This window comes from Arvicola amphibius, chromosome 7 (genome assembly GCF_903992535.2).
Source record: "Arvicola amphibius chromosome 7, mArvAmp1.2, whole genome shotgun sequence".
Lineage (NCBI taxonomy): Eukaryota > Metazoa > Chordata > Mammalia > Rodentia > Cricetidae > Arvicola > Arvicola amphibius.
In genome coordinates this window covers 107,179,794-107,193,641 of record NC_052053.1, presented here as the reverse complement: position 1 = coordinate 107,193,641, position 13,848 = coordinate 107,179,794, and the positions used below count along the sequence as shown (strand labels likewise).

The following is a 13,848-nucleotide window of genomic DNA, read 5'->3' as shown; positions in this document are numbered from 1 at the left end:
TTCGGGGGGCCGAGGGTGTTGACGCGCGGGCAACCGAATTTGTTGTCACCCGAAAAGACGGGGCGGCGTGTTTGCGTGCTGCGGTGGGCTAAATCGAGCTGTCCGAAATCGCGTCCGGACTTGTAGGAATAAAGCTACTCAGCTCGCACGAGGGTGCTATTTCAGAGTCAGGGTTTTAACGTCCCCAGCGCGCTGTCTTGGCGCTCATCTCAAGCCCGCCTCCGCGTCTGTTTGGGTTTTCTGCCTCAGCCCAGGGTGTCAGGGAGGGCTCAGCTAGTACGGCTCCCATACCGTCTTCTTGTCTCTTGGCACAGTTCCTTTCAGATTTATTGCCTTGGTGCATTAACAGACTCGGCGAGACTAATAGGTAAATAAGACATTCCTGTCGTGTTTAGACCTGGGTTGCACGTCAAAATTGAAATTTACAGCTTTGTGGATACGTTGTCTAGATTTTTTTTTTAAGTTAAGGACTTCTTCACAATCATTTTTGGAATTCCAATATTCCTCATCAAATCCACTTCCACCCTTCCTTTTTCTTTAAAGAGGCGAAACTGTATCTTCAAATCTGTGAACCCAGAAGAAAATCCCTCTGTTACGAGATCCACGGGACTTGTTTTGTGACTAGCCATATGAAAAACTTTGACTTTAGCCAGGAAAGGGGAAGAATGGTTAAAATGCCAGCGAGGAGACTTCGAGAGGTGGTTTCCCCAAAGCAAGGGGCTAACTTGGCTGTCCTGGAAAATGAGCTTCCCCGTGTTCCTCCAGCATTGTCTGCAAATAAACGTCTTGCTCTTGGAATGAGGACTAGCTCAAATGGAACGTTAAATGGTATGTGATTCCAAGCGTTGCAGTTTTCCAACCAGTTTATGTTTCTGTAAACTGTTAGGCTTTATTTTCATCTCCAGCTGGTGTGTGAGCCGCCAAATTTAAAGGAGTGAGTGTTTACCTTCTCGGGTGTAAGATACAAATTTGGTTTGTATGTTTGAAAAGTAGCTTGGTTACTGGGGGAATAGCCAGACAGCCTACAAAATGTATGTAGAATGAATGAAACTTGAATATTTCCTGTTGTGCTTCTTTGTGGTGTGGACTCTGCATCCCGTTCTTGTTCACACCCATGATAGATACAGTGAGAGTGGATGACCTGCTTAACATTTACGGAATGTTCTAGCTTTTTTCCGGGCCGCGCTATGCGATCTGGCATAGGAGAAATGCATAACTCAGTCTTTGGTGACTTCTGTATTTACAGTTCAGCTGTTCAGACCTGTGAGTTTAAGGATCATATTAATGAATGTGTGTGCAAGAACAGCAATATGCTCCATGTTTTTTGGAGAGCCGATATAGCTGGCCTTCTGGTAGGCCAGGCTTTTGTATGGTGTTTTCTTGCTTGTTTTGGAGACAGGGTTTCCCTGTAGAGGCATGATTGGCTTCGAACTCACTGTGTAGACCAAGCTGGTCTGGAACTCACAGAAATTTGCCTCCCAAATGCTGGGATTAAAGGCATGAACTACCGTGCCTGGCTATATAGGGTTTGTTCTGGTGAATCACATATTTTTTCCACGTTGAATAAATACTCTTTAGATTTTTAAGAAAAATATATTTTCAAGTGTGTGTGTGTGTGTGTGTGTGTGTGTGTGTGTGTATGCACTGGAGTTCAGGTGCCCATGGAGGCCAGAGTAGTTGGATCTCCCTTGAGCTGGAGTTATAGGTGACAGTGGGCTGTTGGAGCTATGAAACTTCAGTTCTCTCCTGCTTTGCCACCTCTCCAGCCCCGGAACAAATTGTCGACAGAGGGTCTCATTGTGTAACTCTGGTTCGACTGAAACTCACTCTGTAACTAGGCTAGCCTCAAACAGAAATTCACCTTTAAGTATTGCAATAAAAGGTGTTCGACCCCGTTGTCTGCTCCTACATTTTAGATCTCACTCACTCCATTGCTTTGACTGATCCTTAGTTTCTTAAATACCAGCCATAAAGTCTTTCATTGGATTATATTTAATTGTATTTTCTCAGTTTCTTTTACAGGGACGCATCTTCACATTTGGTTTTTAAATTACTACAGAGCTTTCTTTCAGTTCTTGTATCATGCCTGTCTGTACAGGTGCTGCAGGTCAGGTTGTGATTTAAAAGTCACTCAGATTGGACCTGTTGCTCCCTGCTAGAGCTCACGTGAGAGATGGAGGCCTCGGTCTCAGTGCCTGATAAGAACAACAAAGCAACACTCACTGCTGTCTTTGTCTTCTTAGGCTCATTGGATTTAACTTCTTCCAGAAAACATTCCCAGCTTCTGTCAGGAAATCCCACTTTATCCAGTAAAAGTGTAAGTAAAGGGACGGGATGCTAAGTCATATGAAAACTTCAGCACTATCAGATTCTTAAATTATGTTTTATTAACAACATATTTTATTTAGGTACTTCATATGAAGAGATGTTTTGTTTTTCATTTGTTCGTTTTATTTTTATCACATTTTACCTGATTATTTCGTGTACATGTAGGTATGTGGGCATGCATAGGTCATTTTTGTGTGTGGAGGTCAGAGAACAAAAGAGTTTCTTCTCTCTTATCATGTGAGTCCCAGGAATCAAATTTAAGTCTTTAGGCATGGCAGCAAGCGCCTTCCTCTGTTGAGCCAGCTTTCCAGCTCAAAAAATTGTTTTGGTTTTATTTATTTATTTTGAGACAGGATTTCACTCTACCTTTGGAGCCTGTCCTGGAGCTAGCTCTTGTAGACCAGGCTGGCCTTGAACTCAGAGATCCGCCTGCCTCTGCCTCCTGAATGCTGGGATTAAAGGCGTGCGCCACCACCGCCCGGCTGTTTTTTTCCATTTTCATGTGTGTGTTCATATGTATGCGCAGGGGTCAAGGGTGTGTGTACATGTTATGGCTCGAGGTTGCTATCAGGACGCATCCTCCATTGTCCTCCCACCTTAGTTCATGGAGTCAGAGTCTCTCAGTCCCAGAGCTCGCTGACCACCTGCTCCTGGGGATCCCCGCCTCAGCCTTTGGTACTGGGGATCCAAGCTCTGGTCTTCCTGCTCGTGTTAGTAGTGCGCTAACTGCTGCGCCACGTCCTAGCCCTGTTTGTGTCCTTCCCATTTATGCCCTGGCAGAGGAAAGGAAGGTGAAGAGCAGCATGGAATCGACCCAGTGCCTTAAGAGTTCGTGTCTCACTTGGCACCGACCAATCTTAGAGATGTGTTCTAGGATTGCACCCATGAGCAGAGAGCTGTTGGACAGTAGATTGGACCTACTTAGCGGAGCTTCCTAAGACAGATGAGCTCAGTGCTGAAAGCTGGGTTAGTCTGCAGTGTTGTCCTGTTAAACAACCATGCTGTCTCACTCCCTTTGACTGGTCCTTGCGTCAGGTTATCACATTGAGCCGAAGCAACTGAGATGTCCAGATGTGGATTTGAATTCGAATCCTGTGCCATTTCTGTTTGCTCGTCTTTTCATTCACTATTCTGATATCTCATTGCTTGGTCATTGAGAAATCTCTGAGTGGCATCCTGTAGTGTTGGGAGTGGGGTAAACAACGTGCAGACCCACCTTGCTAGATGGCGGTAGTCAGAGGGCTGTAAAGCTCATTTAGTCTTCTCCTTTTTTTTTTTTGCCCAAAGGACTTTCTTAAAGACGCTGTAGTTCCAAGGCTGCCTTTGAATAAAACAGAAGCAAACAGCACAGGAAAAGGTAAATTAATATAGTTGACTTTTACAACTGAATTAAAATATATTGAAAAACTTTTGTTGATTTTGAATGCATAGTTCTGTGACATTAAGCACGTCCATGTTGTTCGACTGTCACCATCTCTCACCTCTGGAACTTTCTCATCTCCCCAGCTGAGCTCTGTGTCCCTGAACTCCTCACACTTTACTCTGAATTTGACCCTTCACGGGCCTCATAGAGGTGGCATCATATAGTCTTTAACCTTTGTGCCTGGCTTACTTGAGTTTGCACGTGTGTTTACGCTTGTCCATATTGTAGTTCGTGTCAGCATTTTCTTTATAAGGATAGAATTGGGTTTATTTTTTAAGTTTAATGTATTTATTTTGTGTATTTGGGTCTTTTGCCTGCCTGTTTGTTTGTCTGTATACAATACTTATGCAGTGCCCAAAAGACCAAAAAGGTCAGAGTACCTGGGACTGAAGTTATAGAGGGTTGTGAGTCACCGTATAGGTGCTGGGAATTGAACCCAGGTTCTCTGTAAGAGCAGCCAGTGCTCATAATTGCTGAATCATCTTTCCAGCCCAGAATTGTCTTATTTCTTTATTTTGTGTGAGGCATCAAATCCAGTGCCTCATGTACACTGGGAATATCGACTATCTCCTGAGCTCCTGCTATTTTAATTTTAATTTTTCTTTTCAAATTAGCTTACTAATAGAATCTAAAAATCCTTTAAAGGATTTGCACAGAAGAAGTCTATTTTGCTATTTTGAACTCATTGCAAAGGTTTGGTATGGGATATTTATTTTTTTGTTCCGTTTTTGAGACTGTGTCTTATTCTGTAGCCCTGGCTAGCTTTGAACTCCCTATTTAGATTAGGCTGGCTTTGAATTTATAGATTCTGTTGAAGAAAACTAATTTTTTATTTGCAAGTGGTTATTAATCAAAGATAGCTTCTGAATTAGGGACAGGAGGAACTTGTGTCCACTCTTCCTCTCAGTACTGGGGGATATGGCTGCTTCTCTGTCTTCTGAGTGCTGGAATTAAGGGAGGACGCCAGGTAGAACTGTATATAGGATATTTACTTATGCATTCTGAATTCAAACTTCGAGTCATCTGTGATATGACAGTATATAAAAATGTGCTTTGAAAAGTTTGTTGTTTAGTTTTTTATTTGTGCTATTATCTCTCTGAGGGTGAGTCAGACGCTCTCGTGCTCACAGGGGACAACCTGTGTCTTAGACATACGTTATCTTCCTTATTTTCTCCTTACTTTTGAGGTTATATCTCTATTTTTGAGATTATAATATATCTTTATCTTTTCCTCTGTCCTCCCTGCAACTCTCTCAGCTATCCTCCTTGCTCTCTTACAGACAGAGGACAGCCTTAAGAGTCAGTTCTTGTGCTGTGGGTGGTCCCATATATAGAGGTCGGGTCATGAGGTTTGTGCAGCAAGCGTTTTACCCACTGAGCAATCCTGCTAGTCTTGAAAATTTTTACTTACTGACAAATTTTAAAGCAATTTGTTTTATTCTAAGTGGTTTTTCCTTTAGAGTTAGAACAAATTCTGATTTTGTCTCTGCTCATTTTTATTTTTATATAATTTTCTAGTATTTAGGATCATGATTGTTACATTATTGCTTAGTTATTTAATCTGTTCCTTACCTTTCTTGATAAATCCAGGACTGGAGAGATGACTCAGTGGTTGTGAGCATTGGCTGTTCTTCCAGAGGCCCACATGGCAGCTCACAACTATCTATAATTCCAGTTCAGTAGATCCAACACTCTCACACAGATATACATGCAGTCAAAACACCAATATACATACAATAAAATAAATCATTAAAATTGATAAATTCTATTACTAAATCCCTAAACATTTCTTTTACTTGGAAATGTTTTTTCTTTTTGTATATATGTTTGCATGCATACATGTTTGTGTGTACTTGTGTAGGGTCTTGTGTGTGTGTTTGCATGAATAGAGGCCAGAGTTGATATCAAGTGTCTGGCTCACTCTCTCCCTGTAATCTGTTAAGACGTGGTCTCTTATGAGCCTGGAATTCACTAGTTCAGCTCATCTGGCATTCTTTCTCTGTGCACGGGGATTAAAACACTGCAGTGTTTTTTATGTTGGTACTAGAGTTGAGATTCAGGTCCTCATGCTTGTGTAACGAGCAGGTTACCAATAGAGCTATCTCATCAGACTTTTAATTTTTGTTTTGGAGACAGGTTTTGCTGCATAGCCCTGGCTGGCCTAGAACTTGCTATGGTAGATAGGCTAGCCTCAGACTTGCAGGGAACTTTATGCCTCTGCATTCTGACATGAGCAGCAAATTGCATTCCTTCCTTCCTTCCTTCCTTCCTTCCTTCCTTCCTTCCTTCTTTCCTTCCTTCCTTTCTTTTGTTGTTGTTTTGTTTTTTGTTTTTTTGAGACAGGGTTTCTCTTTGTAATAGCCCTGGCTGTCCTGGAACTAGCTCTTGTAGACCAGGCTGGCACCAAACTCACAGAGATCTTCCTGCCTCTGTTTCCCAAGTAGTGGTATTAAAGGTGTGAGCCACCACTGCCCGGCTCTTTCTTTTTTTAAAAGAGTACCAGGGAATCGAACCTATGACCTCATACATACTAAGCAAGTGTTTTGCCACTGAACTTATATCCTTAACCCTCAATCTTGGCTTTTTTTTCAGAATCTGAAATATATCTTTGTGTCTTGATTTTTCAGCCAATGACATCTTTATTTCGCAGTACGCCATGGGACAGAAAGATGCTTTGAGAACTGTTCTAAAGCAAAAGTAAGTTTTGTTTACCAACACACTCGTAAGTCTGAAAGAAACTGCTTTAGCTTATGTTAAAAGATGAGAACACAGCAGTGTTTTAAGATGCACCGTAATGACGTCCAGGGCTAGGGATGTAGCTCACTTAGCGGTGCAGCCCTTGCCAACATGCGTGGGCTAGGAATGCGAATGTAGCTTGATAACAGCAAATACTAATGCAGCTCCCACTTTGCCTTCTGCCATGCTGCTCACTCTGATAATTTCAAAGCTCAGTGTATGTAGTGATGGACGCAGACGCAGGCATGAGTGGCTAGCGCTGGGATAGGAAAGACTGGTGCATTCAGTGGATTTCTGCACCGTGCGGCTATGTAAACCATACCTAGTTACCATGCAGCAACTCAGAGGGAAAGGAGAGATCAACAGGTGTACAAAGACAGGTGTGTTGGAAAGGCAGCAACCGTGTTGCATCCGAAGAAAAAAGTAGTGAATGGGTAGAAGGCTGAGAGTACAGAGCGGAAAGCTTGCAATTAGTTGGGCCTCGTGGTTTTGTGTCTTCAAGAAGAGCCTTGTGAGCCCACGTAGACATTGTCACGATATATTGTAAAGTAGGGCAGCTAGAAGAATGGGGTTTATGAAGTGCGGAGAGACAGGCTAATCTGAGGAAACTGAAGTACCGTGAGAAAAGCTGTAGAAGTTGAACCCTTAATTAGCTCTGTTTCACCTTCATCAAACCTTTGGCTTTGGTCATGTAATCCCATTACCTTGGACTTCAGTTTTGTTACGTGAAATTCAGAAATAAGGATAGATGATCTTAAATGAATCCCCCATCTCCTCATTCTATCTGTGGCAGCTGTCATGTAATTATGATGAAATAACTGAGAGAACTTGGTGACTCGGTAGGGTCTGATGGGTCAGCAGATGGAGGACCTGGAGGAATTCACACATTTGAGGTGCTCAGGGAACAACTACTGTCTTAGTTGTGAAGCAGCATCAAAGAGCAGTAAGTACAAGAACACTGTGCTGTGCTCAGAAGGAAGCCGAGGGGCCCAGTGCTGTTCGTGGCCATATTCCTGCTGACACCACGTAGACTCACTTGGGATTCTAGGTTCTGTCGGTGTCCTTTAACCAGTTGCTGAGTCTAAATAGAGAGTGCAATGGACCAACTTTAAAAGAAGAAAATGAATCAGATGTATTTCTGGGATTATGTATCTATTTGACTGCTGTGTTCTTTTTTCTGTGGTAAGGGGGATTGAATTCAAGGTGTCGCACATGCTAGGATCAGCTACTGAGACATGCCCCATCCTGCTGTACTCTTTTTGTGATGCATACCACCTACTGGTATGTTTGGTGGCCATTAAATAAGCTAGGTGACATTTATTGAAGAAGCTAGAATTTAGAAAACTTTTATGACAACTACAGCAAATGTTAATTACTGAGAAAGTAGATCTAAAGTGTTCACACCATAGAATAGATAGTTATGTAAGGTAATGGATATATTGATTAGCTTGATAGTGCTATTTTAACACTATATATGTATCAAAAATCACATTATATACTGCACATACATAATTTAAATTTGTTGATCGTACTTCAGTCAGTCTGTGAAAAATAGTAGTATGTATCATTAATGTTATAATTTTTTGCTTTTATGGCCTTCTATTTTTTGTTTTTGAGGTTGTATTTTAATTTAAACATTGCTTTCTTCCCTTCAAATCTCCCACATAACCCTCCTCATGCTTCTCCAAATTCATGGTCTCTTTTCTCATCAGTTGTTATTGCATGCAAAATTGTATTTGCATATACATATAACTTCCCAGATAAAACCTGATGAGTCCATATGTTACTTGTAGTCTCTTTTCAGGGCTGACCATTTGGCACTAGAGGGCCCGTTGGTGTGATCTTCCCAGGAAGAGCCACCTCTTCCCACTTTACTTAGTTGACTGTGGTTCTTTGTGTAGGGCTGAGGCCCCTTGGGCTTTTCTGGATGCAGTTTGGCATGTTCATTGTCTCCTCCTTGTTCAGCTCATGTTTGTGTGGTCATGTTGGTGAGACTTTATGGGTGTAGCTTGTGTTATTTCTAGGAGACAGAATGTCACAGCAAAGTCTCCTACCCTCTGGCTCTTACAGTCTGTCTGCTCCCTCTTGCACAGTGTTCCCTGAGCTTTAGAAAAGAGGGTATTTTGTAGTTGTATCCATTAGGACTGACTCCACAACTCTGTATATTTATTGGTTGTGGTTTTCTCTAGTAGTCTCCATCCATTGCAAAGGAAAGTTTCCTTGATGAAGGCGAAGACTACACTTCTTTGTGGGTATAAGGACAAATGTTTGTTTATTCTTAGGGATCATGCTGGTTTAGTAAATTATTGGTTGTAAATTCTCCTCCAGTAACCATGATCTTACTAGTACTGATTAGTTAGATTGATTTCTTGTACCAGACAGGATTCCCTTTTGTTGAGCAAGTCCTAAGTCCTCTGAGAGAGCTAGGTTACCAGCAAGATATATCTGCCACTTGTGCACCTGTAAGGTGTCTTGCCATGCTGGTTGTTGATATGGTTATGGGTGTCACAACTGGGTGGGAATGTTGGTTGCCTCCCTCCTTTGGAAGCTACTATGGCACCTCCTGGTACCATGAAAGTTAGACCTCAGGGAAGAGACATTAAGGTCAGCTTCATCTCAGGGCTTCTGAGCCCTGTTTCTGATAAACATAGTGTCTTTAACAGTAGCAATTCACCTTGCACCGCTCGGGGCTAACCAAGGGTAAAAGCAATAGGCTGTGAGTTATGGAAATTTCTTAGATAGCACTGGTAACACTGGTCAACAACGGAAAAGATGGCTTCTCAGGTCTGATATTGTGTTTTTTTTTTTTTTTTGTTTTTTTTTTTCGTGTTCTTTGGTTTTTAGATGGAGTGTTGTTAGCCCAAATAAAGTTCATTAAAGCTATATATTTATACACTGAATTATCTGCATTACAGTTTTTTTAAGGCAGATAGTTAAAAGTATAATCCCTTGTGCCTTTTCAGCCATCCATATTGTTATTTCCCTCTCCCTCCTCCTCCTGTATTTACCTCCCTCCCCTTCCCTGGGGAGCTCCACCTTTTTGTTTCCCCATCCTTTACTCTCTCCTCCACCTGCTTCTGTGCTTCCCTTCCTCCCACTCTCTAGGAGCCCCTCAACCCCCCCATTCCTCATACCAGATTATTTGTATTCTGCTTCCCTCTTACTCCATCCCTGCCTCTTCTGTAACCAACTTCCTTCTCTTCCCTAAGGAGTGGGCGCGGTCTCCCTTTCCCTGATCAGATTACTCTTCCCTGCTACTCCCTTCTCCTTTGCTCCCCAAACCACCTGTTGTAGCAGTGGTCCTATTTTACTTTCCTGGTTTTTGTAGTTACTACTGGCTATGTATTCACAACTGAAGATTTAGGGCTTGGGGCCTCCAATTGGAGAGAACGTATGACTTTTGTCTTCTTTTGGGCCTAAGTTGCCTCACTCAGTATGATCTTTTCTAGTTCTTTCCATTTACCTGCAAAGTTTATGATTTCATTTTTTTTAACCACTGAATAATATTCTGTAATGTATATTCACACTATCCACTCATCAGCTATGGGACATTTAGATTGCTTCCATATTGTGACTAGAACAGGATGAACATGGCTGACCCACTGTCTGGAGTAGAATATTGAGGCCTTTGGACATATACCAAGTGTCGGGGTCTGATGCTAGCCCAGACCCTCAATTATTTCTCTCGACCAGACCCCAACATAAACTATCTCTCTGGACTGGCATGGAGGAGACAGGAATAAAGACACGACTCACATGGTTTCATCGGGAGGAAGATTCTTTCTCAGTGGTCCCTCATGTAGTCCTGAGTTCACATCCTGAAGAATTCCTCCGTTTATTCTCCAAACAGCCTTTATACCAAAACTTAACATTAGCATTCTGTCTCCTAGGTAACCAGGAGACATGGCTTTTCGTCATGCCCACAGCTGTCTGTCTGCTCTGTATGCTAGCTGGCACGTAGGCTTGAATCAGCATCCTCCAAATTACAAAGAAAGGAGCAAAACATCCTGACTTTACAATATTCTGGATTTTTTCTGTCTGTTGTACTGTTTCCCTGTTCATTTTTGATTCTGTTAATTAGGACCGCTCTTTTTTTTGGTTAGTTGGTCTATTGGTCTTTCAGTTTGTTTATCTCTCAAAGAACCAGCTCTTGAATTTGTTTCCATTTCTGCTCTGGTTTTTATTATTTCTTTCTGTTGGATTTGGATTTGGTTTGTTCTTGTTTTGCCATGTTTTTGAGTTGCTTTATTAAGGCATTTATTTGTGCTCTTTTTGATTTTTTAATATAGGTACTTAGAGCTAAAATTAACCCCATAAGACTGCTTTCAATATGTCCCAGAGGGTTTATTGTATTGTATTTTAATTTTTATTTAGTTCCAAGAAGCTTTTCATTCTTTGACCCATTCAGTGCTTTGTTGTTTAATTTCTATGAGTTTTTACTTGAGGTTTTTCTTTGTTCTCAGTTTTAATTTTTTTTATTGATATTTTTGTGACAGTTTCTCTGAGAGGTCTGGCTGCTCTGTGATTCACTCTGTAGACCTCACTGGCTTTGAACTCACAGAGATCTGCCTGTCTTTGTCTCCCAAGAAACACCTGGCTACAGACTTCATGTCATCTCCAACCTTTCCACTCAGACCTCCACACTCCCATCTTAGAACAGGTCCCCTCTGCCCACTGTACTGTATTCCACCCAAGTCACTTCCAACCCGTTCCCACATTCTCTCTTCTCTCTCACCCTGATCCACCCATAGCAAACTTAAAACGAACTTAAAGAAAGCCCACATGCCCAGATCTCATTGAAAGAATACCAACAATATGAAATACCAAGTCAGTTCTCTCCAAAACATACCAGTCCTATAAAAAGGCTTGCCAATCAATGCGAATGACCTAGACAACAGCAGGACACTGAATTTACAAGAGCCATCATAAACTGCATCAAGACATTCAAGGAGTTTAGCCAGGCAGTGATGGCGCACACCTTTAACCCCAGCACTCGGGAGGCAGGGACAGGTGGAGCTCTGTGAGTTCAAGGCCATTCTGGTCTACAAAACGAGTTCCAGGACAGTCAGAGCTATGTCCGGCGCAGATGGTTGTGAGCCCCCTTGTGGTGGTGCTAGGAATTGAAACTGGGTCTTCCGAAGAACTGTGGAGACTACTCACTAGTCTTTGATTTAAAAAAAAAAAAAAAAAGTCAAAAAAACGGAGCTGGAGAGATGGCTCAGTGGCTAAGAATGCTTGCTGCACTTGCAGAAGACTGAGTTTGGTTCATAGTACCCACATCAGGCAACTCAATCTTCCACAGTGCAAGTTCCAGGGGTGTCAACGGCCCTTGACTCACATGTACATACGCATCTTCTCCAACAGACACTGCACATGACTGCAAGTAAAATAAACATTTAAAAAAAAAATCACGAACCTACTTTTGGGAGATTACCAGGCTTGACAAGTCAGCGTTTCTTCAAATGACTCAATGTAGATTCCTGAAAAACTTTTGCTTCTTTGTATTTCAAGAGCTCAGAGCATGGCTGTTTTTAAAGAGGTGAAAGTGCATCTTTTAGAAGACTTGAATACAGGAAAGAATACTGTTGCTCAGGAGACTGAAGTTTCGCCCAGTAGGATTGATTCTGCTACAACTGTGGCTGCCGCAACAGCTGCTGCCATTGCCACAGCAGCTCCTTTGATAAAGGTACTTCCCCCATCCCTGGACACCGAGATACACAGTGGTATGTTCGGAACTGATTCAGATGCTTGTGTCTGATGGTAGACTTAGGGACATTCTAGTTGGTCCCACTTTGAAAGACTGTTGTATTTGTGGTTATGAATTATTTCTCAGGCTGTGAAAATCACCTCCTTGTGAATGTGTTGGTTTCAGAAACCAAGCCTTTTTTGTTGTAGCACTGAAAGTCCACTTTGTGGATGCTCATTCTCTGAGAATCAAGCCCAGGGCCCTTATGCAGTGCTAGGCAGTTGTTGTTCACTGAGCTGCACTGACAGACCTGTTGTCCTGAACGAACCGTAGGGTTCTACATGATCTTACCATGTCATATATGACAAGCCTGTCAGTTTGTAATGGGGAAATGAAATAGGTCAGGATAGGCATAATATGTTAGAGCTAATGGACAACAGAGTCAAGACTCGGGTTCGAAGCTGTTGGCCTACTCCAGCCTTATATTAGAGAACTATCGAAAGTTGTTCTGGTGTTAGTTTTAGACAGTTTCATGTATCCCAGGCTGATCTTTGCTTTGCCATATCTGATCTCCTCTACCCTTCAAGTTCTGGCATTACAGATGTGCACCATCACATCTGGTGTATGCAGTGCTAGTGATTGAACCAAAGCTTCATGCATATTAGGCAAGCACACTCGCTGAGTTGCATCCCTACGTTGTTTTTTGAGACAGGATCTTCCTATCTGGACTTGAACTTGAGATCCTTCTGTGATCATAGGACATGCTTGCACAACTTGGGTCTAGAACCCTGATTTAAGGACAGGAACATAGACAGACAGAAAAGCTGGGGGTCAGGTCCTGGGGTGTGTGCATTCTGGAACCTCAGCATGTCAACTCTCACAGCACAGGAGGAGGGGTTAGCTCGTCTCAGTAGCGGGTATTTGTAGGACCGCAGTCTCAGACTGTGAACACCAGGAGGAGGAAACCGCAGTTGCTAGTCTTTGGTTTTTGTTTTTCAAGATAGGGTTTCTCTACAAAGCTCTGGTTGTTTTATAACTTACTCTGTAGACCAGGCTGCTCCATTTTTGCCTTTTAATTTTGTGACTCTAAAAACAAAGATCACGAGAAATTCTGAGTTAAGGCTCAGGTTTAACATCGTCTCAGTACAATTGCTGTAGATAACCTTTTTAGGACTTGAACACATCTCTTATGTCTTTCTATAATAAGACATTCTATTGATATTTTTGTTTTAGGTACAGAGTGATTTGGAAGCAAAGGTTAATTCTGTTGCAGAATTACTTAATAAGTTACAGGAGACTGATAAACAGTTACAGCGTGTGGCAGAGCACCAAACAAGCATTCAGAATAAGCAAGAGAAATTACATTGTCATGATCATGAGAAGCAACTGAATGTGTTTATGGAGCAGCACATCAGACACCTTGAAAAATTACAGCAACAACAAATAGATATTCAGGTATCTATGATAAAGCCAGTGCACGTTCCACAATCCTTTTGTTCTTACATCTCTAAGTTAACATTAACTGACAGTTGTAATAGGTTGTGACAATTGCGTAGGTCGTGACAGTCTGATTTCTTAAATCAGGGTTTGCATGCTCATCAGTCTTTACTGCATGTGGATGCTTCGCATGTTCTAGGTTGTCTGTCACTGGTGCTGTGAGACTTCTCCTTATAGT

General features: G+C 42.0%; 1 protein-coding gene across 4 annotated transcripts in view; it reads left to right on the top strand.

Moving 5' to 3' along the window:
* The first annotated feature begins 16 nt into the window (after window positions 1–16).
* The window catches only part of Kiaa0586 (KIAA0586 ortholog), a 93,240-nt gene continuing 79,408 nt past the window's right edge, over window positions 17–13,848 (top strand). Inside the window, exons 1-7 of one of the 4 annotated variants that reach the window (XM_038337702.1) lie at window positions 17–367; window positions 544–828; window positions 2,244–2,317; window positions 3,616–3,685; window positions 6,379–6,448; window positions 11,999–12,173; window positions 13,407–13,628. In XM_038337702.1, coding sequence (XP_038193630.1) covers window positions 630–828; window positions 2,244–2,317; window positions 3,616–3,685; window positions 6,379–6,448; window positions 11,999–12,173; window positions 13,407–13,628 — 810 coding nt within the window. In that variant the 5' untranslated portion in view covers window positions 17–367; window positions 544–629. Of the gene's footprint in view, window positions 829–2,243; window positions 2,318–3,615; window positions 3,686–6,378; window positions 6,449–11,998; window positions 12,174–13,406; window positions 13,629–13,848 lie in introns of all 4 variants that reach the window. The other 3 variants (XM_038337703.1, XM_038337705.1, XM_038337704.1) reach the window with 3 other exon arrangements.